Consider the following 24,540-nt stretch of genomic DNA (forward strand, 5'->3'; position numbering starts at 1 on the left):
AAAAAACTCCAGTGCTAAACAGTTTCCTCATTTCCTACTGAGATCAAGGAATCTGAAGTCCCAAACAGGAGCAGAAGCAGGTGGAAGATGGACATGGGGCCCTGTGAAAGCTCTGCTGTTCCTGCAGGATGCAGAGAGCTGTTACCTGGGGACACGGCCACACTTGCAGTCTGGCCAAGGGATGCACCCTCCTGATTTTGAGCTGCTTTGGAAAACAGCTGGAACCCTCTGGAGAAGAGGACCAAACAGAGGGTCACAGTCCTACCATGTCCCTCTCTCCAGTTCTACCACCATGCTAAGAGCAATGGAAGATGATCCAACCAAGCTTAAAAAATGCAAGAGATCAAAAACACATTGGTGGACCTCCCTCCTGCCCCTAGGAGCACCTACACACCACCAACAGATCCAAGGCTCTTTCTTGCTGCATTATTCATAAGACCTCTTTTCTCTTCTTTTTTTCCTTTTTCTTTTTTTTTTTTTTTTTAAATGAACAAGCATAGTCCTGGAAGATGAGAAAACTCATCTGCATTCCTAGATTTCTCCCACCACAACACTGGCAAGGGATTGCTTAGGTTCCTTACAAACCCAGTAACACTTTCTGTGCACCGCAAACCCTGAAGTCACAGCTACTATCTTTCTTGCTGTAGTTTAGACAAGATTCATCTCTGGCTCCTTATTTGGCCAAAGATGCTTCCCTCAACTTCTCCGTGAGATGGGGCTTAGAGTGCCTGCAGTACTTGGACCTTCTGGAGTCTGGGGAAGAGACGTGCACCCAGCACAAGCAGATCCAATACTTCATGATTATATTTGATCCCAAATATAATTACAATGCATCTTTACTCATATTAAACAAGCCTGGGCACTGTAGCAAGGGAAAGGAGTCAGGATTTTATGGTCAGGCATTGCACTGAATAACCAGCAAGAGCTGCAGGCTGAGAAGTTAGCCTGAAAGCTTTTGATTCAGTGGCTGTCGCCCAAGGACTATTCCTAGCTGAGACCGCAAAGCACCAACCTGAAAAGCATCGCAACTTTGCCTCAGGCAGCAAGTGGCTTTGGCAAAGGCTGGTGGGAAAACAGTGACCTCTTGTGCCCTCCTATACTGGCGAGGAGTACAGCAGGACTCAAGGAATGAAAGCTAGCATGCTGCAAAAAAAGAGGAAAGAAGAAAAAAAGGAAATCTGAAGGTCTTACAGGGGAGTCACACCAAGTCCTCCTTATACTGTTCATCCTAGAGATGAAATGGTTTCCAGGTTTAGAGTCCTAACTAAATCCTTCCAAATCCCTGCTCAGGACATTTGAATAAAGCAAGGGATGTTTCTTCCTCTAAACAAACCTTTTGCTGTTGCCGTTGAAGGAAAGCCAAAAAGCCCAGCAATAGCCAGACGCGAGAGACAAGGTGTTCCCAGATCCTCTGTAAAGCACGGAAGTCCCTCTGGGAGAAGAGAGCCAAGTTCAATATTTAACCCGGCAATATAGCGAATTTTCCGTCAGTTCCAGAAAGGGGCTGGCTCTGTGCATGGTTATTTTCCTCCTTTGTTACTTTACATCTCAGATTAGCTTCAATACAAGGCAGTGTGCTGATTTTGAGATTGAGACAGAAGGGCCAATCAGCTGCGGATACAAACATGCATCGCCAGCAGGTCTCCAAATTCAGCTGGATTGAGAATACAGCTCGTTTAAATGCTTGCATTGGTTCATCTCGCCTGTTGTAACAACACCACGCAGCCTTCCACCTCTATCTGCATTTATTTTGACTGTGCACAAGATTGTTGATTTTTCTAAATTAACATCTTAGGTCCCTGCAATCCCTCAGTTGTAAGGATAGAAGTTTCTCTTCCTCTGTGTACATTCTGTACAGGCACACTTAGTCCTCCCCTTTTTATAAAGGGAAGATTACCAGGAAACAAAACAATTGCAATACAGACTCCAGCTGCCCCACCCAATGCAGAGTTCAGTTGCTCCAGCTCCTCTTTGCCCTCTATATTTTCATTAAATGTGTCTAAGCAAACCTCTGTACTTTTTGGATGGTCACTTACCTTTCGTTTTTCTATCCACCGCAACTGGCTTTTTAGTTTCTGCTGTAAGCAACAGCTCATAAGGATGCTCCTCTTCCTCAGCTCCACTTCCCCTGCTCTTCCTTCGTGCAACAGAGGCCTAATGAAATACAGCATAATGTAGTGCTCCACAAAGCAATGCTATTTATCCCTGCAATAAAGCGCAAGGCCTCTTTATGCCATGGTTTAGGCAAGGAATTGGCAGAGGCAACACCTTCACCATAGAGCATGATCCAAAATGTAATACTCTTTTTTTTTCCAAAACAAAAAAAAAACCCTTGATATTTTAGTATTTAAGGTTGCCTACAGCTTTCTAGCACTGACCAACTGATTCACTGTGCAAAGTCTGCAGACAGCCTGGGGGGAAAAAGAGCTGAGAGCGTTATTCCTGTTCATCCCAACTCAGACTTACTGTTGCTATCGGAATTTGCTTTGTCATTCACCGTTTAGCTGCTGGACCTATTAGGACACAGCTGAAAAAAAACCCAGAATCCCTCCCACCTTCCCAGAAGTCAGATCCAGCATTTTTAACCTCAGGATGCACAGCACATTTAGAACTAAAGAGACCTCAGGCAACACAGTAAACTGAGTTTAACATCAGGACATACAGCAGTGACTCTGCTCATTTAAATCCAAAAATGCTTCAGATTAGAGCTTGTTTGAACCAGTGGCAGAACCTCCAGCGAGCCACTCTGGAAAGCCACCATCCACATGCAGCAAGTGGTTTTGACACAGGATCCAAATGAGTCTTGCTGCAGATGACCCAAACGTTGTCCACCTGTGGCTGGGCAGTTGCCAGTGAAACTCGCAGGCGCCCGACATCCTCAGGGAGCCAGGAGTACCATCCTGGAGCTATTGCTCCCCAGGGCCGATGGGGCCGCACTGGGCTCGCAGGCGAGCTGCCTTCCAGCACCATCTCCTGGCCAGACCTCGGCAGGCGGTACGGCCCCATCCCAAGAGCCCCGTGGGCCCGCCACAACCCGGCCACCGCAGTGGGGTCAAACCCAGGCTGGGGAGCGAGCGATCCTGCCCCTGCCAAGACAGGGAAGGGCAGGTCTGAACGTCGCAGACCCCAGGGAGGGCTTGCTTTCTGCACAGACTCCTGGAACTGCCAGCTGTCTAGACTCTGGACTACGCGCCACCAATTTTTTCCCCAAAGTGAAAGCGTCAGAGCTGCTTCAAGGGCAGATCGGTACCTACCTAGCTGCGATCCAGCCAGGACCCCTAGAAGCCGTTTAAACCGTCTTGGAAGGACACAGAGAAGTCAGCAGCACAACGTCCTATATCCGTGCACTGCTTCGGCACAAGCCCAGCTGGCTTTTAAATCAGCTTTGCAATGGGAGGAAATGGGCCATGCCCAGCAAAAGAAAGTATTTATTCTGCCTGCTTCAAGCATGAGCTGCCAAGCAGACCAGCTCCTTTGCAGGTGAAGGAGCTCATAATGAGCAAATTAAAGAAAAACTTCTGACCAGATGGTGGCACAAAAACATCAAAGACTATAACAGTGGGTAACAGGCTCTTGCCAGAGTTCTTGGAAAAATACTGCACAGCAGTAGCCTGTCGTAACAGTTGTAGCTTGAACCTCATGCCAGGCATTAGTATACTCCTAAGACTCCTGCAGATGACGATTATCATGCTGTCCTCTTTCAAATGCACTGAACACATTCAGAGACTGTAGCTCCCTAAATGCATGCAAACCTCAGCTTTTACTTTGAAAACATTTGTGCATGTATTCATAGGCTTGATTACGCTTTCTTTTCCCCATCTTTCATCCTCTAAGGCTTAATCAAAGTTTCAGGTTTGAATTCACTCAAAACGTCAAAGCGAAGTCCACTGTTTGTTGGAGAGCTATGCTCACTTTGCAGGTTCTGCAGCCAGGTGTAATAAGATCAAGTAAAACTTCTGATTCATCTTCCATTTGTTTATACATCTTGGTTTGCATTCAACATCCCTTCACTATGACCAAAGCCTAAAAATAAGAGACTTACTAACGAGTATGCTCTACAAAGCATGCTTAATCCACAGCACTGGACACTGCTTTGAAAGACGCTATTTTAAAAAGGTAACGCATATTGTTCCTCTCTCCTCCCCCTGCCAGAGCTGTGGACAAATCTGCTAGAATAACCATGGTGCCTTGTCTTTTGTCTGCACTTCCCTTTTGGAGATGAATAGTAAACAAATGAAATAGAAGTTTAATTTGAAAGTGCAGACTCTTATTCAGCCTCAAACCCAGAAGGTTTCTACTGATGGTGAAAGGCGGCACTCAAGGACCCTACAGACAATCAGCTCTTTTGCATTTTTTGCACTAACATTTTTCCATGATGAAAGTTAAAAGTTTCTTGTTTATGCACATCTGCTTAGACTGATAGCTCTAACTTGGCAACAGAATAAAAAAGACTACTTTTAAAATTAGTTTGGCCCAACCCAGAACATTCAATGACTAACTGTCCTGGCCCTAACGTGAGCACGGGTTTTGAGGAAGGCAGATCAGGATGCTTCTCTGAGACGTCTACAACATTCCCCAAGCATATTCCTGCTTCTTTGTGCCTGCCCAGCCCAGCGGGAACATGTACTGCGGTGATACATAATGGGCAAGTTTCAGAGCTACAAAAAGGAAAAAAAAAATCCTTAAGGCTATCAGATCAAAAAGCTCAATGGCTTCTCCCCTCCTGCATTTTTCTTAACGTTTTGTCATAAGTTTCTTACCGCCAGTGAGAGCTGATAAAGGAGCAAGATTCAAAGCTAACTGTTATTTACATCCATGGGAAAGAAAATAATGCAATTCAAGCCAGAACTAGTATTTTTCTTCCCATGTTTTTCCAGCCTTCCTCCCACTTCCGTCTGACACCAACTAAAGCTGATCAGCCCAGGTACAGTCAGAAAAGCTGAGCACCACAGAAACAGCATGCAGAGAAAAGCAATCAGTCAGACCCAAAACTGCCTTATCAATACGTCTAGAAGGTCAGTTCCAGGCAGCTACACACTGCATGTAATTTATGTCAATGAAATTGGTTGCAAATCAAGATGTCCCCAACCACTCACTCAGTGCATAAGTCTCTTTTCCAGCAAGATTTCCTTTAATGGATCATGTTTCCAAAACCTTTAATGGCAGGACAACGCAGCAGGAGCTTTATAATTAAATACGGCAAGATAAGTCAGCAGGAGCAGTCGATGCACGTTTCCCTCCCTCGTGTTTATCTTCATAAACAGGTTCCACTTTCCAATTATGCAGTGACCCATTACCCAGCTCTCCTCTGCTCAGAGCCAGCTGTGTGACTGGTTACCATACACTGGAAAAATCATTTTAATAGCAGGAAGGGACCAGTCCACAATTTCACATTTCAGATTTTACTATTTATGTTTCGATCGGAGTTCTACTCTTTACATAAAAGTCAGTTTTATTAAAGCAAACTCTGTTTCCTTATATCTTGTTTGCCATACTTCAGAAAATAGATCGCATTTGCGCCTTGGAGGAACTTCAGCAAATCAACACATTCAAAGCAAAGCATCTGGTGAACTCAAGTCTGCTCTGACAGCTAGAGGCAGAAGACATCTCACTTGTTTTACATGCATCTTACCCCAAAACACTAGACATTTGGATAAGCAAGGAAAACCAGATTATTTTTTGCTTTGAAAATTTTACTGGGTGTCAGCAGAAGTCTCCAAGACACATTTCTTGTTTCCCCCCTGCCGGGATAAGGGCCTCTCAGAGAGCCCTTACATCCGAGGTTCACAGGCAGGTGAATAAAAATGAGCAACAGCAGTGCAGTGCATGAGAGCTTTAGTTTCATCAAAAAGCAGTGCGCACACACACTGACCTCTGCAAAAGACATCTTTTACATATGTAAAAGACTGAGCCAGAAGCTCAGCTGGAGTTAAGTGGCCAAGCCCCGTTCACCTCTGTGGAACCCACAAGCCCACGGATCTGCTCCACGACTGGAAGCCAAGAGGACACATGAACTAACGGTCCCCCAGGCTTCAGTCTCAAGTGAAAATGCATTTGGTGGGATCATTACAAGTGGGCGGTAGCCCACATTGGAATGTGACTGCCTGATTCAGAAAATCTCTTCCTAAGGGAATTTCCAGCCTAGAATAGGCAAGGAAGGCTGAAGGTCAAAACAGAGGTGCCCTGGAAGAATCACACAAAGGAAGTTCCCATGGCAAGCGACAGCAGCGGTGCCAAAGTGAAAGAATACTTCACATTCACAACCAGATTCGCAAGGGAGGTAACATCATTATTCGGCTCCTCCCAGATTATTAAAACTCATCTTTAAACCACGCTCCTATCAACCATCCCGGATCAAGCCCCACGTACCTCGCAGGAAGCACCGTGGCCTATCTTCTTCTCCACATGCTGCTCCTCCTCTTCGTCGGGGGGTGGCTTGGCAGGCGGGGGTGGACGTTCCCTCTGCGGATTAGAGGACCGCTGTCAATTGCTGTGTTTTAAAGCATGACCCTTCTGCTTCCACTGACACTACATCCACGTTGCTGTGGATGCAGCATGGTAAAGACCACCTCAAATTCGTTTGGGTAAAATAGCAGCTTAGTCTAAACAGCAACTGAGTTTGGTAAGAGCTGCTATCCTTCCTCCTCCTCCTCTCCAGGAGGATGCACAATAGGGCACACAGCTCTTTCTGTAGATTCATGGTACGGCACAGGAACAATAATAATAATAATACTGCAGACCACCCACCTCTACGCCGCACCAGTAACACCGCACAAGGCCAGCTCAGACCCACGTGGGCACCAGCTAAATTTTCAGCAGAATAAAACCACTCAGGTGGAAGGTACCATTTACRTAGCTTTATTGCCTCATTACTTAAGCCGGTTCATTCAGACCTAGACTAGCAGTCTCTATGGCACAGCATTACACAGTAACGAACTCACGCAAACGGGTAGAAAGGGACTACTCATTGCTCATGTCTTAATGAAACAGTAAGAGGAATAAGTAATTCCAGAAGCACATTTTATAGTGAAAAATGTTAGGGAGATCAAAAGAGAGTGGTGCACTGCATTCCTCAAATATCCCAAGCCTGCCCATGGGCAATTAGGGCTGAACTACCTTGCCTTGATGCAGATCTAAATGCATCTCTAAGCAATCTCTCACCCTACAATAGCTCCATCTAATGGCAAATGGAGAGCCAGCCTAGCTGAACTGCTCGTTCCAAACAGCTCAACCCAATTTTGGGAGAAATTCCAGCAAGCTCCTGGAGCAGCTCCCTCTTTTTTCTCCCTTTTCACGGCAGCTCAGTCTCTCGTCTTTTGTTGCTTGTGGTAGAGATGAGCTTATTCCGTGTCAGACACTATCGACACGGGACATTACGTGGATGGATTTAAGTCAGCAAGATTTAGGTAATGCCAGGATATTGCATTTGTACTGCATCCCCAGAAGAGAGGTTTGGCTGAAACGCCTGTTCTAAAGCTTTTGTGCCTCATTTCTATTATATTTGCCAATGTAGTACAGGAAAAAAGATGCACCTCATTACAGAGCCAGAGGAAGCAGGGTTACAGCATCACCAGCAGTTTAATTGTTCATTGCTGCTTTGCTTTTTGCCCACTCAAAATATCAGTAGAAAAGGCTTTATAAAAACAACCCGAAAACCAGCCCTGAAGCTGACACAGCAGGCCGCAGGGGCAGCATCCCATCTGCCCCATAGCAGCGTTGCCACCGATTGCTAAGGAAGCGGCAGATGCAACTAACAGAAGGTGAGGAAGACTTTGGAGACAGTTCCAGTAGCTACATGTTGCCTCGTAAAGCCTTGAGTACCCTCTACAGATCTCTGCAAGTAACACATACAGGGTTTCAGCTGTCAACTGGTTTACCACAGGATGTTCTTAAAGATAATTTCTTTAGAGCCTTTTCTTGGGCAAAGCAGAGGGCATGAGATGAGGCAAATGCTACACAGAAAAGTTTCCAAAGCTTTCTCCTCAGCAAGCAGTTAACTCTTCAGCTACATGTAATGCTCTGACAAACCAAAATTCAAAGGCACCAGACCACATAAGGATGCAACACTGGATGAAACTCAGGCACATACAAGCAGCTACTCATGGGCAAGGCTACGGAGGGAATGTGACCAGGCCAGCACAAAAAGGAGAGGTTCCTGCCTGCTCCGATCAGTGTCAGGGATGGGTTGAAAGATTTCTTCAAGCTGGGGAAGTGGCAGCCTGCTGCAAAACCGTGGAAATGGAGTTATCTGTCTTCCTAAGGCATGCAGAGAAGAGCACACACAGCTACATACAGGCCTGACTCCTGCTGCTTTAACACCACTTGTTTCCACTTCCTTATTCACAGACTCTCGGTCTGAAGATCTCCCACTGGCAAGACTGTCCAGAGAGTGGCAGGACGTTGCGTTGTATAAAGCTTCATAGGGGCTCTCCTCTTCTGGGTTCACATCAAAATCTATGATCAGTTCCGTCACTGCTTTCTCCACATCACCTGTGAGGAGAGAAGGAGACAAAACTGCATCACCCAGGGCTTCCACCCTCTGAAGCTCAGCACTTGCAGGAAGAGGAGCGTTGAGGACTGCTGCATCGTGCAGACACCTACCCTGAGAAATCCGGCACACAGGATCAGTGGCAGCAACAAGCGGTGCTTGGACAGTCTTCTCTGCAGCTTTGGCACTCTTCTTCCCAGTCGTGTAATCTAAAGTGAAGCGGGGTGACACACGCAGTTTAGGTCAGTCTAGTTTTATGTCCACTTTAGCACATGGTATTTCCTCCCTTGTGAATGGAGGACCAAACTGCCAGCTGATTAAGTCTCCAAAAAATAAATGAGGTACTTTATTAAATCTTGCAGCTCAGTTCCCAAAATAGAAGCAGGCAGCCTCTTTAATCACATGCACAAAGTCAAGAACGGTTTCTGAACTTTTACAGAGCCTTTAATAAGAAAGCTGCAAAGCAGCTGTTCTTGGATAGACGCAACATCAGGGAACTGATTACTTCGTATGTCGTAGCTACAAGCTAAACAGAGATGCAGTCTGGTCTTCTGGATTCATAAGACAGCAAAGAATAATTCTAGTTGTGGTCACCTAACCACAGAAAAAGCCAGTAACATTAAGCTTAAGTGAATGAAGTCAGACATCAACAAACATCTCGCACAGCTCACCCTACAGGAGMAAACTACCAGCATTCACCTGCAAGACCCTTAGTTTTCAAGCCAGTCTTTGTCTTCAATTGCAGAATTGAGATAATACCTACCAGCCTTAGAGGCAAAGCTTAATTTAAAGTCTGCAAAGTGCTTTGAACCTGTGAAGCTCTCAAATGTTAAGCATGAATAAAACACACCAGTTGCGTATGCTTCTGATCTTTCTCCCCACAGCTGAGAGGAAACTGAGACAGAGTAATTTCAAGCTATGAATTCGGCTAAGATGCCACTTTTCATTCCCTAACTTGGGCAGAAACAAAGGGCCAAGCTCCTTTATAAGTCAGAAATAATCAAGGCCTTTTCTGTAAATCTCATCTGCAAAATCCATGCCCAGGCTTCACAATGAAGTGATAAGTAGGACATAGGATCAGTGGATTTGCCTAAACAGACATATAAAGTAGAGTCAAACAGATTTTAGACTACCTTTAATTTTAATTAACTTATAAAGTTAAGCAAAACTCAATTAAGCCCATTTAAATYGTAAAAGTGATGCCACACTCCTTAAGTGAGCAAACTAATCTCCCTTAAATCCATTCCTGGAAGTCCTCCTGCAAACATGTGCTCTGGAGACAGTTCACCACTAAGAATTTAAGCACCATTTCCTCCAACACCCTTTTCAGATTCTCACCAAGTGACCTGGTGTGAGGCTGCTTTGCCTTCAGCACTTTCCAGGACCAGAGAAAAAAAATACTGTACTCGCACTAGCACAATATGCACCTAAAACCTTTCCCTCCTGCCCACACACAGGCCTACAGCACTTACCTTCAATGAGAGCTGCTATATGTTGGCTCTTCTGAGAAGGAAGTTCCCTCACAATATCCAGAGCTGTCAGGCCTCTGTTATCCTTTATGTTCACATCAATACCTACAGCAATAGGCATAGAAAAGGCAAAAGCAAGAACATTTTCAAATTATGTGCAAATTCATCTCTTTAATCAAGTCACAGCTTACATCTGTAACCATCACCAGGAGGAAAGAGTTTAAAAAAATTAAACAAAACAAGGAATAACCTCTCCTATGATCCCCTCTGAGGATCGATACTTCAATAGCTGATCAGAGGGAAAAAAAGCTGCCCCCATAAGGGGGTTTCCTCAAGTTCTGCGGGAAGGGATCACTATATTATTGCTTCAGAAGGGGATCACTCTCACCTGCAGCCAGCAAGATTTGCACCACATCTGTCTTGCCAAACAAAGCAGCTTCATGCAAAGCACTGCCTTTTTCAGTCTGCAAATTAAATGGAAAACAGCATGAAGCTAGACAGTGGGGAATGGGGATAGAGGAACGTTGTAGAAGGTTACAGAAGCAATAAATATGTTGCATCATATACAAAACGTGGGCAACAATATCTATGGTCAAACAATCCACACTATTGCAACATTGAGAATTTGGAACGGAAAATGGGGATTCTTTCTTAGGAGAGAGGTGTGGGCTCAGACTAGAAACCAAGACCGACCTTTCTAAGGCTTCACAAGGGGTCTCTTCCGTCCTTGTCAGGACATGACCATCACATACAAGTTATTGCTGTGAAAGCAGCATAGTAACAAGCAGCTTGATAGGAACAGAAATGGTTTGCCTCCGTTGCTACCAAGAGCTCACAGACTGAGGGGCAGGATAGCTCAGGCAAAAGGGCTTTCTTCTTCCCTCGCTGTGTCTGGGGCCCTTTCTCCAATGTTAAGCAGCTTCTCGGAGCCCAAAGCTATTGCTCATCTTTCAGAAATGACCCCTCCGGGAGGACGGTGAGCTGTAGCTTTCCCTGACACTCCTACATGGGTTCTCCAGTCTCCCAGCAAGCTGTCCAGCCCTCAACACACACGGACACGCTAGATACCTGATAGTTGCTATCCATGCCAGCATCCAGGAGGACATGGACTACAGCTTTGTGACCATTCCTAGCTGCCAGGTGAAGGGGAGTGTGTTTCTTAGTGTTGCAGCTTAAAAGATTGGGGTGAGCATTCAAGAGCATCTTCACAACTTCCAGCCTCCCGTAGAGCGCGGCCAGATCCAGGGGAGTCTCGAATTTGTTATTGCGCATGGTAGGGTCCGTCAGCTCCTCCAGAAGAACCTTCACCACCTCCGTGTGGCCATACTGGGCAGCGCAGTGCAGCGCCGTCTCGTTGTCGTTGTTCTGGAGGGTCACAAACGCCAGCGTGTCAGAACGGGGGAGAACGGAGCTGCTCCGTGCCTCGCTCAAACCATTGAAGTTTAAATGCAAAAACAAGACAAACAAGCAGTAGGGAAGCAGAGAGCCCAGGTTTAACCAGAGCCCGGAGCAATGTTTTCATCATGTCATTAGCCATTTACCAGGCACAGATATCCCCTTACGAACTCATCAACTGACCCACCCAGTTAAAAGCCTGGAGAAGCTTCAAAAACATTCAGAGCAATGAGCTTTACTCAGATATGGGAAGTCTATTCTACGGGAAATAGATGCTATATGTGGGGTAGCTTTCAAAGCATTAAGGTCAGAAGCAAGAGACCATGCTAACATTTAAGGGTCTGTCAAGCTGTATCTGGATTCCCATTAATTCTGCTAGCTCTTGGGGAAAGCTGTCTGTTTTAGCTGTTGGCAGCGTCCTGCACTTTGGGATATCACAAAAAAGATTGCAGTAGGTAATATGCAAACTGCAGCATGAATTCTACCTGCTGTAGCTTAATTGTCATCGTTTCAGATTTAAACTTCAATTGTTCAGAATCCTACTTATCCTGATTATAACAGTCATTCCGCCTTGGCAGCGCTGAAGCTTGCAAGCTGGTCAGTGTAGAAAGAGGGTGCATATAAGTCGCATGCAGTTTGTGAATTAAGAAGTTATCAAGCAAAGCAGATAGATCACTCCACTAACAAGCCTTTTGGAGTCAAGGCCTCAGGTCAACTGGCAGGGAAAGATGTCCAAGCTGCAAGTGAATGCCTCCACAGTAAAAGCCCGATCCAGTTAATGCATGCAGCAGCTGTCAGGTTAAAATCAGCAATGCAAAGTATTTATGGACAAGCAACCTAACGCATTTCACTTTCAGGTGCAAAATATGAACATTGCCAGATTCAAAAAAGGTTTGGCTTTTTTCCCCTTCAAATTAAGTTCACCTCAAGTTTCTAGTTTTACTACTGTGAACTATACATAGAGGAATTTCAGTGTAAGGACTTTGGAAATACTTATCTAGGGATTTAATAGACCCAAAAAACTTCCGTACAAACTTTAGTTGAAAGAATCACAGCAGAGTTTGTCATTTGAAGAATAGTTCCCATTAAAAAGGGAAACGTATTTATTTTGACAGATTTAAAAGTGCTACTCTAGGAACTGAATTTGCCCCTTTTGCTTTGAGAGCGCACACACTTTTTGGGATTCCAGGTTGTAGGAGAGGTCAATATTTTGCACCTTTTCACAAACAAGCTGCAAAATTTGCCATGTGCTACAAGTACTTTAATCCTATTACCACGTTAAGTCATTCTAGGGATCACAAGAGTCACACATGCAAACTCCCGTTTGTTTTTATCGGGTATTTGACTGCATCATTTTTCAGCCACGTGAAAAGAGTCAGGGAAGCGGGAAGTTCTGGAGAGGCTCGACAGCCGCGGCTTGTATAAAAGCAAAAACTCCAGAGGCCRGAAGCAGCAGCAGCCACATGCAGAAACGAGGGCTTCGAGAAGGTAAGGAAAGCACGGCATCACTGTTAGCAGAGAAGTTCAAAGTCAAACAGCAGGCTCTATACTTGGAGTGGCAGAGGCAGCCATGGTGAAGGAAGGTACATACAAGTGGACAGAAGTTACTGTAGAATAAAAGTTTGCACATAAAATACACATAGGGAGTGGAAAAGGGGAGAGAATAGAGAACTACAGAGATGACACCTATCGCTCTGCTTAACCTGCTGCTCTCGAGGCATCTGAAAGGGCCCTACGTAGCGTCATTCTTATTTGCCGGGGAAGGGAACTGCGGAGTGGTGCGATGATCCAGACCGAGCCCTCGGGAAGCCGGTGCCCAGCCTCGGGCCTCGGCAGCACTCAGTGTCCTTCCCACCGCCCCGGCCTGACCCGATCCAGCTCAGCACCACCGGCAGCACCTCCCGCAGCTCCGGGGAGTTTGTCACTTTTTGCAGAAAGGGCAGATGAGCCYAGTTCTTCTGGTGCACGGGGTGCCTGCCACAAGCGACGCAGCAGGGTACGTGCCGCTCGTGCTCCGCCAGCCCCGGCGGTGGGCACTGCACCGCCAAGCCTGTCCATCTCTCACCTTGCACTGGCCCAGAGTCCATAGCCCTTGAGGGTGCTTTAAAGGATGCAGCAACCCAGAACACCTGCCCGATGGCTCAGGAATGGGAATGTGAAATCCTTGAAAAATAGAATTCTTGAGGATTTTCCCCATCTTTGCCTCATTTTAGTCACATTTTCCTTTGGCAGATTAGGGCTCTGTCACTCGGGATGAAATCCCCAGAGTATTCCTCCTCTAACAGAAGATCACCAGGTGATAAACTAGCTTGAATCATTCCAGCAAGGGTTTCCCCCATCACAGACTGAGTACTGGAAATTCCTGCTATTGCATAAATCTGTCTCCATTTTGGGAGAGTTTTGAGCAGCCAAAAATCCTGCAGCTGTTCCAGGCAAGGCATGTTGCCTCCCTTCCCCATATCGCCTCTCCAAGCGCAGACCAGAGGGGAGCCTCAGCAATGATCACAAGAGCTCGAATATTCATATTTATCGGAGATGGAAAAAGAAAATTCTTTTCCAGCAGCCAGAAGCCATGTGGATTCAAATTTCAAAACTTAGGGGGGAAAAAAAAAAATTAAAGTGCTCAGAAGGACTTGGGGGATGGAGGAATAGTAGCACCCTCCTAATTCACAGCTGGGAGCGAGGAATTGGGCCTTATGCGATGCCTGCTTCCCGACCACAAGGTATGGAACAGGAAACAGTGCAAATGCCTCTGCCTTCAGATGGGTGCCGTCAAATTTTTCAAGCCCTGGTAACTAGATACCACATATTATAACCCTTATAGCTCCTCGTCACACGCTGTAACGGAGCATCTAGAGCTCATTAAAGCATCTCTGACAGTGGCTGCACTCCCCTTCTGAACAGGGCTTCGTTTGGAGAAAGGAAGACTTGGTTTAAATAAGTTATCTTTCTAATTGCAAAGATTTGAATGCTTGAATAAACTGCCAAGGGAGATTAAGGAGCTGCCACTCAGAGGCTTTTAAGAACCCGTTGGACAAATGCTGGTCAGGAATGGTTTAGGTGGAACTGATCCTGCCTTGGGGCAGGGAAAATGGGCCAGGTGGATTCAAGTCCCATCCAACCCTGTTTCTGAGATTCCTTCAGGGTTTTTCCTCAATTTGTACATTTCTAAGATAGACTTGCCCTTTAAAAAAAAAAAGCACAACACAACTTATTTCGCTGGTCCAGTGACATGTCTGATACTGAAGCACAGAACAGGGATGTCCCTCTGGCACACACTCTGCAAAGCTGCTGTTTCACAGTGAAAGGCCAAAATGAAAGCAAAAAACCTGTTAAGCAAAATCCAAATTTCTGCAGAAGGTGACACCCAAGACATGTCACAACCTTCAGGCCCAAAACAGGCCAGAAGCATGGGCACGAGCAGTCCTATCAGTTATACCATCTCCTTCCCTCCCCCTCCCTTTGCAGCACACACAGTTTCCAGTAGCGTCTCACACAGCATGGCCATTAGCAAAAATAAGAATAAATAGACCTCCTGCGTTCCTACAGGTGCCCAATGCCAAACACACTAATACATTTCAGAAAAATGATCCCCATATGTCCAGAAAGCTTTTGGGAGCTCTGCGGGTGGGTTTGCTGCCCAGTTTCATTTGCAGACTCCAGATGGTAGGCTTCCACTTTCCTCAGCAGCCCATTTAGATTTATAGCACTTTAAACCCAATCTGCATTATTCATTTGCTTCCAATTAAAAAAGACAAAGGTAGTTTGTGTAGTGCAGTTTATTTCTCCTCCAGCTACGTGGCAGCTTTTTCTACTTTGCATTTGCTCAACTGGTCAGCTCCTCCGTACAGATTAAATAGCCAAATCCAAGGTAGCAAGACTTAGCGAAACAAAGTTGCTCCTCCGTCTTTTTGCTTAAACCCGTTGCTTTTCAGAAGTCCTTCAGGCCTGTACCACACATTGTATTTAACTAATTTCAGCTATTTAACAAAAGGTGCTGAAAAAGGGGCACACCAGGAAGTTAACTCTTTCTCCAGCTTTTAGGAGGGCAAGAAGCTACTGGCTTTCTTAGCTTTTCCTAACAGGATACCAATTTGACTTTTAGCCAGGCATGTATAAATGCCTTTCCCCTCTTCTAAATATCCCCAAATGTTTGGAAAGATGGAACAGCTTGTTTCGATCATTTCAAAATGAAATTGCATGGGAGCTGAGAAGCTGGAAGCACCAACTAAGCAAGGACCCTTCCACTTTGCACCTGGACTTTTTTTGTTCTCCCACATGCAACAAGGCTATCAAAAAACCCATCAAGGTTTGCATGATAGGTATGGTTCCACATGCTCTTCATCAAACCTGGTCAGAAACCGGTGGAAAGCTGGTCAGAACTTCTCATGACCCTACCTAATAGTTTGTATATAAGCCACGTCTGTCTGTCTCCTTAAAACCAAGGCAGAGATTTCAAGAACACTCATCTTATTCCCAAGAGCCTTCAGAACCCAAGTATTACAGCCAAAACCCCAAACTGAATACCTACTAAAGAAAACCCCTCAAGAAAGCTAGCTCAGCTTCACCTTTATATGCCTTTCCCATTCAACACTTTAATACTAGAATGCTGCAAGATTTACTCAGTCATCAACAGTATTTTAGAAAGCTCCTTTCAGACGGTTGAATTGCTCAATTATAACGTTTCCACAGAAGACATTTGTTGCTATAAAATTCCCAGATGGATTTTTGTCAAAATCACAGATAAGGATGAGCTTCATGTAAATATATTTATGCTTAAAAAGGTATGCACCAGAGTATTTTCTGAAAAGGAAGTCTGCAAAAACAAACTCAATTCCCAGTGGTTAGTAAGCTCAGGAATTTTGAATGTGTTTTTAAGGTACTGCAGATCAAGCAGAGTGGAAGTTTTAACTAAACTCCGAGAGACAGAAATCTGCCATGGGTGGCTGCATCCAAAGTAATTGGCTGGAAGCAACTGTGTCGTGGTGGCTGAAAGCAGAAGTATCTCATGATAAAACAGCAAACTATTATGCCATCATGTGCCTGCAGCTTCACTTTAAATAAAAATGAAAAGTGGTGAGTGCCTGAAAAACCACCATCACATACGTACTGGTAGACAGAACAAGTGACCCTAGACACTTCCTTATCTGCTTTTATCTGCAATTGCTCAGCCTCAGTGCATCGTAAGTGCTTACATTGTGCCTTTTTGTAGATTAAGRACAACTAAAAGCAGAGAGGAGCAAAACAGGCAAGAAAACAAGAACAGGAGACTAGGGCTGAAGGGTCAGACGACACAACAGACTTAACATCAAAAAAAGAGAGACTGATGCAATAAGCAGGACATGAAGGACTTGGGAAGGGAGGTGTAAACATTACTGCCTTCCCTTCTCCCTGCCACCACCAAAAGAATTAGCTGTCCATTCAAACAAATAGAGGATTATGCATTTTGTAGGAGAAAAGGCATGAAAATTCACTCCAAACAGCCCACAGAGAAAATGCATCCATGTTTAAGCAGGAAAATAAATTTCCTTCTCTTTGCATTTATCAGCAACATTAGCACATGAAACAATACCTAKAGCATTTTAATTGAAATAACATTACCTTTTGGAAGTCATCCAGCCAAATCAAGCAAACTGACCATCACCGTGTGTCCTACAAGGCTAAGCAATGAAGGAGCCCCCAGGAAAGTAAGGAAAAGCTTCCCTTAAATTATGTTTCTATAACTGCTTTGAAGAAAGAAACCCACAGTAAATAAATGGTTGCAATTTTACTCTTCCCCAAGCAGCTGCGAACTGAACAGGTATTACTGCAATTGGATGACATTGCACCTGGAAGCACGCGAGTGCAGCTTGGAGTAATGATGCAGTGAAATGCTGACAGCAAAGTACACACCTTGGCATTGATATATGGGTCAAAGGGGCCGTACTTTTTGAGTTCTTTGATCTCAAGAGCATTCTACAAAAAGGAAGAGGAGAAAAGAAAAAAAATGTGATAATGAAATGGGTGAGATATAGCAACAAAGCAATGGGTGACTCCCAAGGGGTGGAAGTGACAGAACACAGCATCTTGTTCCAGTCAAGAGCTATTAACAGCAGAAGCCATTCCAGCTGCCGATTCCTGTAACTTGAACCACTGTGCATTTCATTTACAAGACTCCAAACACAAGCAGCACAGGCTATTCAACTGACTTCTCTCACATAAAAAGGTTTCGACTAAAGGGACATTAATGAAACATTACCTGGAAGGACTGCACTGAGCTTTTCATCTTTTGCAAAGGTTTCCCCTCCACCTGTCCTCCTCTGACAGTAGAACAGTTTACACTCYGGCCCCTCAGTCAATTCTTATCAGATTGATTGTAAACAGTTTACTACACCTCTTAAATCTATTTAAGCAGACCAAATGCCTGCAGCTGTGCCCAAAATCATTATTAAGCACAGCCCCAAACTGGAAAGCAATAAACAAAGGCATTAACACATACTCTTAGTCACTCCTGCTAAATTGAGGGGCAGTAGTGATTAGTACTACCCCAGTATTTTTCATTTCATGATGCTTTAGAAGCCATCATTTAGCCTTAGAACAGCCTTGGGAGGCAAGTTAACTATTTTACATTGAGGAACAAAAAGCTTAGGCATGGCACTTTGGTCCCCACAAAGCATGGGTGGAAGCAGGATTAACACTCCTAAACCCGACTCCTCTCGGGGAGCTGGCTTCTCAGCTTCTGAAAAAATATACAGAGCAGATCAAAATTAAACAGCAAAAATTTAGAGCAATCAAGCCATCCAGCTTGACCTTCTGACAGATTTTGCTAAACTTGAGCCAGGAATATCTGAGCTACTTGTGAATTAACTTCTGAACAAATATACATTGTCTGCCTTAATAACGTAAGGCTGAAAAACTTATTTTGGTTTACTCCCTTCCACCTGGCTGATAACCTGAGTGGTTTAGGAGTTGATTCACAGGGACAACAGGTATTCCTGCCTCCAGGACAGGACGACCAAGGACTGTTGTAGCTCTAAGCATCCGATTCAAATCTGTTACTGCATGTCTGCCCGAGCTCACTCAGTCGTAAGCGGCTCAGTAACACAGCTCAGCAGACCAGTCCTCTTATCCAAACTCTTAAACTAAAGACATTTCTGCGAGTTCAAGCAATAGCATTTATGCCTGGGAGCCACTGTCGAAGTGGATGGGCATTAATTTCACTGCCCCTCACACGTTTCAGCAGTTCTCTGGAACAGCAGGGAGATACCTGCGGATGTCCCCGGAGGAGTTAYACAGGGGAGGCAGCCCTCCACAGTGGACGGTGTCCACTGGGCAGAATAGCCATTTTATACAAAGCAATCCATCTGCATCCTAGCCCAAAAGCAATCAGGTTGACAAAAGGAAGAAATCCACAAGACTTTTTCCTAGCCTGATTGAGAAAATATCTTAAGATTAAGCTAGGGATTTATCTGGGGCCAAGTGGAGCTAAAATTGTCTTACAACTTACAAATTAATTAACTGGAGCAAGTGCTAGAAACAAGCCAGGAGAGTAGCTAAGAGAGCGTGGCCAAACAAAGACTAAACAAAGCTGCTTTGATTAGTTCCCAAAAGAAGGGAGCCAATGTGTCCTTTGACAGTACTAGAAATCTTCTCAGTTATTCAGCAACTGAAAGGAAAAACCATTCATGTTAGTTTTAGAAGCCCAGTATGAAAGCAGGAGACCACTTCCTAGGTGCTCAGTGGTTCTCATAATATATATCTTTATGTAGATAAACATATATACCTCAGTCATATTCAACCGCTAACCCAGAACTGGAGGTATTGCTTTGGACAGTCCCCTCCTTATCCTGTTAGCAAGCAGGACTTTATAGCAATTGCTAGTAGTTTGGGCAGGGTCAGGAGTCAGCTGAAATGGTCCTTCTACATCCTAGCAAAGTGATTCAATGGTACATTAGAGAAAAATACGCAGACCTGCTCATTCACTTTAGTGTGCGAAGGTCCCTGGTGGATGAGGAGTTTCACTATGTCTGCATCTCCTTTCCACGCTGCCAGGTGAAGAGGGTAACAGCCTTTGCAGTCTGCTACATTGGTTAGTGCATCATTCCTCAGCAGAACTTCCACCACATCCCTGCAAGAGAAGGGAAACGAGTCCAGGAGGTATCCCGTGCCTGTTCCACAGCTTACATTCTGCAGTCAGGCAATCACATAGTATTTTACGAAAAATTCACCTGAAGAAGAATATTTCAGGGATCATCTTGAAATGCGATTTTAACATGTTCCTATTAAATGTTGCCCAAAAAAAAAAGTGAAGGACTGCTGAGATGAGCTTAGAAACAGTCTATGTTATTTTTGTACTAATGCAGCTGAACATGGACAGAAGTCATCTGCAAGCCACTCTGGTGAAAAATGAACTGCATCAGTACAGTGAAGATGAATAAAGATTTTTAACTCTATTCAATCTCTCAGTAGTTTAGGTAGCAGTGAAAAATGCAAGATCCACCACTCTGAAGACCACAGAATTATTTAAAAAAATATATAAAAATCTGCTTTTGCACATTATAAGTAGTGCATGCACAGCAATGCATGGGAAACCAGACAGACTGCAGAGGACTGTTACTGGAGAAGCCATCTTTAAGATCTTGTTACATCTCATCCAAATCACAAATAAAAGGGTGTTTGAAAGCCTCAGTGTTCTGCCAAATTAAAAAAAGAGTGTATAACTACATTCTGCAACTAATGCCTCTGTAGCTTCCCTGCACTGATGTTCACTTCTTGTCCTGAAGATGGTGTAGTTTTGCACCACTGCCACCTTTTACTTCAGTGGGAAACAGCTTTAGACTGGTGAAAGAGTTATATAGAAACTGGTTTGTAAAGCAACTCACTTATGACCATTCAAAGCAGCATGGTGCAGTGGAGTGTATCCAGTACTGTCAACGCAGTTCACATTTGGCCCTCTCCAGATGCTGCAAGACAGAAAACGTACAGGGAACACTTAGACATACACCAAACAGACAGGCAGCCGGCGGGAAAAAGCTTCAGCAGAGTTCTTGCACCACGTTGGCTATCTGGAAGCAAACCTTCACAGTGGCTGGCAGCTGTGGGTAAGAGCAGTAATGCGCAGCCCTGCATTAAGGAGAGAGGTTAGTATCACAGCAGAGACATTAAACAGATTCACTACTTGATGCTTGACCGGACCATCCAAGTTCTTATACCAGAGCTTCCRCGTTCTCCTGCTACTAGGCATCTTTCAACCATACATGTGCTTACCGAAAAGCATCTTCAGAGGAACACGTGCCTATTAACATTGACCACAAAAGCAAGAGCTGGTAAACCATCAACCCACCACTAATTCACAGCCCTCTGAAGGATTCTGTTRGATCTGGGAAACTCTTTTCCCCCCATGCCGAGAGTCACCAGGGGTGCAAGCAGAAGACGGTGGGACACAGTCTACCCTCTTGGTCACCAGTGTGAAGCCACACTGACTCTATACTGGCCAAAAATCATTTCCATCTGACAGCTGTTAGTGGTCTGTATGAAAAAGTAGGTGGTCTCAGAGCACTTTTGAGAAGACTGTTAAATTCCCTCCCTTGTTCAAAAGTCTAACACCAAGGATTTAAGTGAGTTGTAGAGGATTAATCTTCCCTCTAACCGCTTCAAGGTGTCCCATTTAAAACAGTGGAGAGCTGCGCATCTAAGAGCTGGCATTGCTCTCGACTTTGCTGCTCAAGGGATTTGGTTTCTATGGCTGCCAGGTCTGGCACCCCTCACCAGTGCCACCACCATCTTCCAGAAAGGGCACAGGAATTCAAATCAACACGTTCTTCCAAGGAAATCTGAAGCCTTTCACCTTTCCTGAACACAGCCCTCTATTACAACCCATCACTCTTTGCACACTGGCCTGTTTTAAACTTGAGACTCTCAAGAACTATATCGGATTTATTACAACCCTAGACAACGGCGCTTCTCCTAACAGAGCATGTTCTCCTGCTTTGTTTTGTTTTTAAACTAGGGGTAGAATGTAACAGCCCCCTCTAATCCCCAATTTAATTGGCTTAGAATAAAGTCAACTGTTGCTTTTTTATGAAGCAGGCCTTTCCTGATCATTTCATTTCCTCCCCAGCATGTAATCACTACGACTCATTGTACGATACCGAGGCAGCCTGAGCAGTTATTAGGTTTTCTAAAATAACAGTCATTACTAGAGGGCTGCTAGCCAGAAAACTCTGCTGCCGTGTATAAAAGCAGCAGGAGAGGCACCAAACCAACAGAAATCTTAGGCAGACCAAGTGCAAATTCAGAAGCAAACTAAGCAATGCACTTTACTCTCAAACACGTTTCAGGTGGACTTCAGGAGCTCTCATTGAAATGGGGAGGCAAATTTCTGTCCTCCAAGAGACTCCTGATGCAGCACACCTTTATAAAAGGCTTTGGAGTCCAAAGACAGATGCAAGCTCCACAACAGGAGACGGAGCTAAGGGGAAATTCAGCCAAGAAGACAGGGAAGAAAGCCACAAAAACCAGCTTGCAAAGGATCAGAAGGCTTAACCAGAGGCATTCCTGCACTGCCACCACACCACGTACTACCGGCAACAAATGGCCAATCCATGTATGTGAGCAAGGCATTTCAAGTGCCACTAGCATCATTTGCAGGATGATGACCTAAGCCATGCCCTGAAGATACACAAGACACCAAATACACAAAAAACAATAACAACAACAAAAAACCTACCCAGCTGCAACAGGCCTGAAGCACGAAGGGGACCTGAGCAATTCTCAGGCTCTGGTTTATTTTTTGGCAGTGGGTTCATCCAGTGTGGTTGCCCAAACAATTTACTGCTGGATTTAATGTGGCAACTAATGGTTAAAAGYAGTGCCAGAAAGACTTGTCTGTAGTCTTGATCAGTTATAAATACTGCATCCGCACCTCCCCTTGCACAGGCTGCTATAGCTTGACCAAAGCCAGAGAGTTTGACCGTTTTACATGCTGAACAGAGCAGTATTTTGTTGCTGAGCTCAAAAAAATTACAGGGTGCACATATGAAAAACAGCACCATTTAATATAACTTCAGCTGAAAGATATATTTATGAAATAAGGAAGGAAAACCAAGATTAACAGCATAACTGGCATAAACCAAGTCACTTGCTCAAAGCGATCCAACTGGTTGGCAGCAAAAATGGGGACAGTAGCACAAGATTTCCGTTTCCCACCAGAGCAGTCTCCCTGCGAGAAAAACACCCTTGCATAAGACTCTTCTGGTTAATGCTTTAGAGTAAAATACAGAGCTCGCTCCATAGGGATCAGGGGAGGAGAAAAGCTGGAGTTTAAGAGGGACCTTTTGCTACTGCAAAAATCTACTGTAACTGCTAGGATTTCAAGACATTAAAAAAAAAAAAAAAGTTGTGTCCCTGACACCCCTTTTCTTCTTGCAAATAGAGAAAGCTTTTATCAAAGAAAGGTCATATCACCCAGAAGTTCAGACTGAAGGAATCAAAGGATCCAAGAATCTATTTCTATTTAGATGTCAGGATTGCAGTGGAAGTCCATCAGTCTCTTCCCACCTCTTCCTCTCCAGTCCTTACAGTTAGGAAGGCCATAAAGTTCTTCGGATTTAACAGAAGCCAAATACTTCAGCCCATTTTTATTTATGCAGTGCATAGCATCGAAGTGACAGACTACGATAAGGTCCCCAGCTTCTCATTACAGATCTAAACACAGGAAAATTGCTCTACCATAGTCTGCAAAAACTAGGAGTTGGAAAAAAAACTAGCATGGGAATGTTACTCTTGAAAGACACTGCAATTCCTCTAGAGAACTATTTGCAGCGCCTGGCGCAGCCACAGGAGAATAATTTGAACAACATCCCAGGCCTTATCTGTAGAAACGGTGGCAGAACTGTTTGAAACAAAGCCCAAGCTCTGCTTGAAAATATGAGGAAAGCCCCACAGATCACTTTTGGAGAAGAGCTGGACACTCTGGGGTTAAAATTAGACCTTCTGAAGTGAAAAGTGTCAGGTCTTTTGGGGCCAGAAAGGAAACTTTAGAGGTTTAAGTCCAGGGGAACTTAGCAAGAAAACTGCTCTAGTGAGAAGGCTCCGCTAGCGTCAGGAACTCATCACACCGCTAACGTGGAGCTGTTCCCCAGCATGGGGCAAGCCCATAGACACGTCAGAAGCGYATCTCCACTCCCTGCAAGAGCTCTTGGCTAGGGCCCAACTGTCTAGAAAAATTCATCGAGAGCCTTCAAGGCTCAAAAGCAGAGAAAGCCACTTGCCACCCTCCTCACCAGCCTTCATTCTTGAATCAGTCTCCAGCACTTTCAAACTGTACGGATCTCCAAAATGCTCCTTCAAGGAATGGGTTTAATATTTAAAGGAAGACACCCTAAACTCGGTAGAGAAAACGTTTTGAGAACTGATAGTGACAAAACCAACTGGAAACTGAGAAACAGCTCCTCCAAGAACCCCCGCATGAAGCAGGACAGATTTGCTCTTCTTATAGCCAAAATGTCTCCAGTCTTCTTGCAAATGATTTTGGTCCCACAGGCATTTGAAATCTTTGAGCTGTCAGGCTCACAAACACCTGGGCGAGTTCTCTGTGAAATCCTGCTCAAGCAGCCCCATTTTGGGAACTTTTATTAGGACAAATAAATAAGGAAGAGTGCCCAACTCCTCTTGGTTCCAGCCCAGTCCAGCACATTTTACAACATCGAGAACAATAAAAACTATACGTTAAGAATAAAGTTGGTTCTATGGAGACACAAAAGTTACCATAGGGAAACCAGCGATACAGAGCAGCTCAGCAGGCTCAAATCCTTTTGGAGGGGTTTCTCCTTCAAGCCCCTACGCTCCCGCTGTGCTAAGGCACAGACACGGAGGCACAAGGCCTGCCTCGCCTCGTGGAGCATATCACCTCCAGAGGCTTGCAGATGAGAAATGAACCAAGAAGAAGAGCTGAGCACTTATTTCTGGAGCTGAGAGATCATGTGGTGGCGAAGCCGGCATCATTTCATCTTAACAATACTTACTTACAGACCTGTTGCCCTGATTTTACAAGAGGGGAAGTAATTCAGAACGGGGCGGTATGAAAGACCCGCCTTTGGCRACGATAGACAAGACGGAACAAAACGCAGGAAATCCTAGCGCCAAGCCGCTGCAACGTGCTGACGACAGCTCTGGAAGCCACGAGGGCTTTGCTCCCTGCTGCGCTAT

The 24,540-nt window shown here is 44.8% G+C and overlaps 1 protein-coding gene across 3 annotated transcripts in view; it reads right to left on the bottom strand.

The window, feature by feature from the left end:
• ANKS1A (ankyrin repeat and sterile alpha motif domain containing 1A) overlaps positions 1 to 24,540 on the bottom strand; it is a 94,498-nt gene that overhangs the window by 58,234 nt on the left and 11,724 nt on the right. The window contains exons 3-13 of one of the 3 annotated variants that reach the window (XM_026056667.1): positions 20,214 to 20,294; positions 19,303 to 19,459; positions 17,245 to 17,307; positions 11,026 to 11,322; positions 10,346 to 10,421; positions 9,961 to 10,062; positions 8,602 to 8,697; positions 8,294 to 8,490; positions 6,370 to 6,462; positions 2,037 to 2,154; positions 1,334 to 1,432 (exon numbers count right to left, since the gene is read on the bottom strand). In XM_026056667.1, the coding sequence (XP_025912452.1) occupies positions 1,334 to 1,432; positions 2,037 to 2,154; positions 6,370 to 6,462; positions 8,294 to 8,490; positions 8,602 to 8,697; positions 9,961 to 10,062; positions 10,346 to 10,421; positions 11,026 to 11,322; positions 17,245 to 17,307; positions 19,303 to 19,459; positions 20,214 to 20,294 (1,379 nt within the window). Of the gene's footprint in view, positions 1 to 1,012; positions 1,082 to 1,333; positions 1,433 to 2,036; positions 2,155 to 6,369; positions 6,463 to 8,293; positions 8,491 to 8,601; positions 8,698 to 9,960; positions 10,063 to 10,345; positions 10,422 to 11,025; positions 11,323 to 11,837; positions 11,938 to 17,244; positions 17,308 to 19,302; positions 19,460 to 20,213; positions 20,295 to 24,540 lie in introns of those variants that run through there. The other 2 variants (XM_026056668.1, XM_026056669.1) reach the window with 2 other exon arrangements.

The sequence above is a fragment of the Apteryx rowi genome, unplaced genomic scaffold (assembly GCF_003343035.1).
Source record: "Apteryx rowi isolate R43461 unplaced genomic scaffold, aptRow1 scaffold_132, whole genome shotgun sequence".
Lineage (NCBI taxonomy): Eukaryota > Metazoa > Chordata > Aves > Apterygiformes > Apterygidae > Apteryx > Apteryx rowi.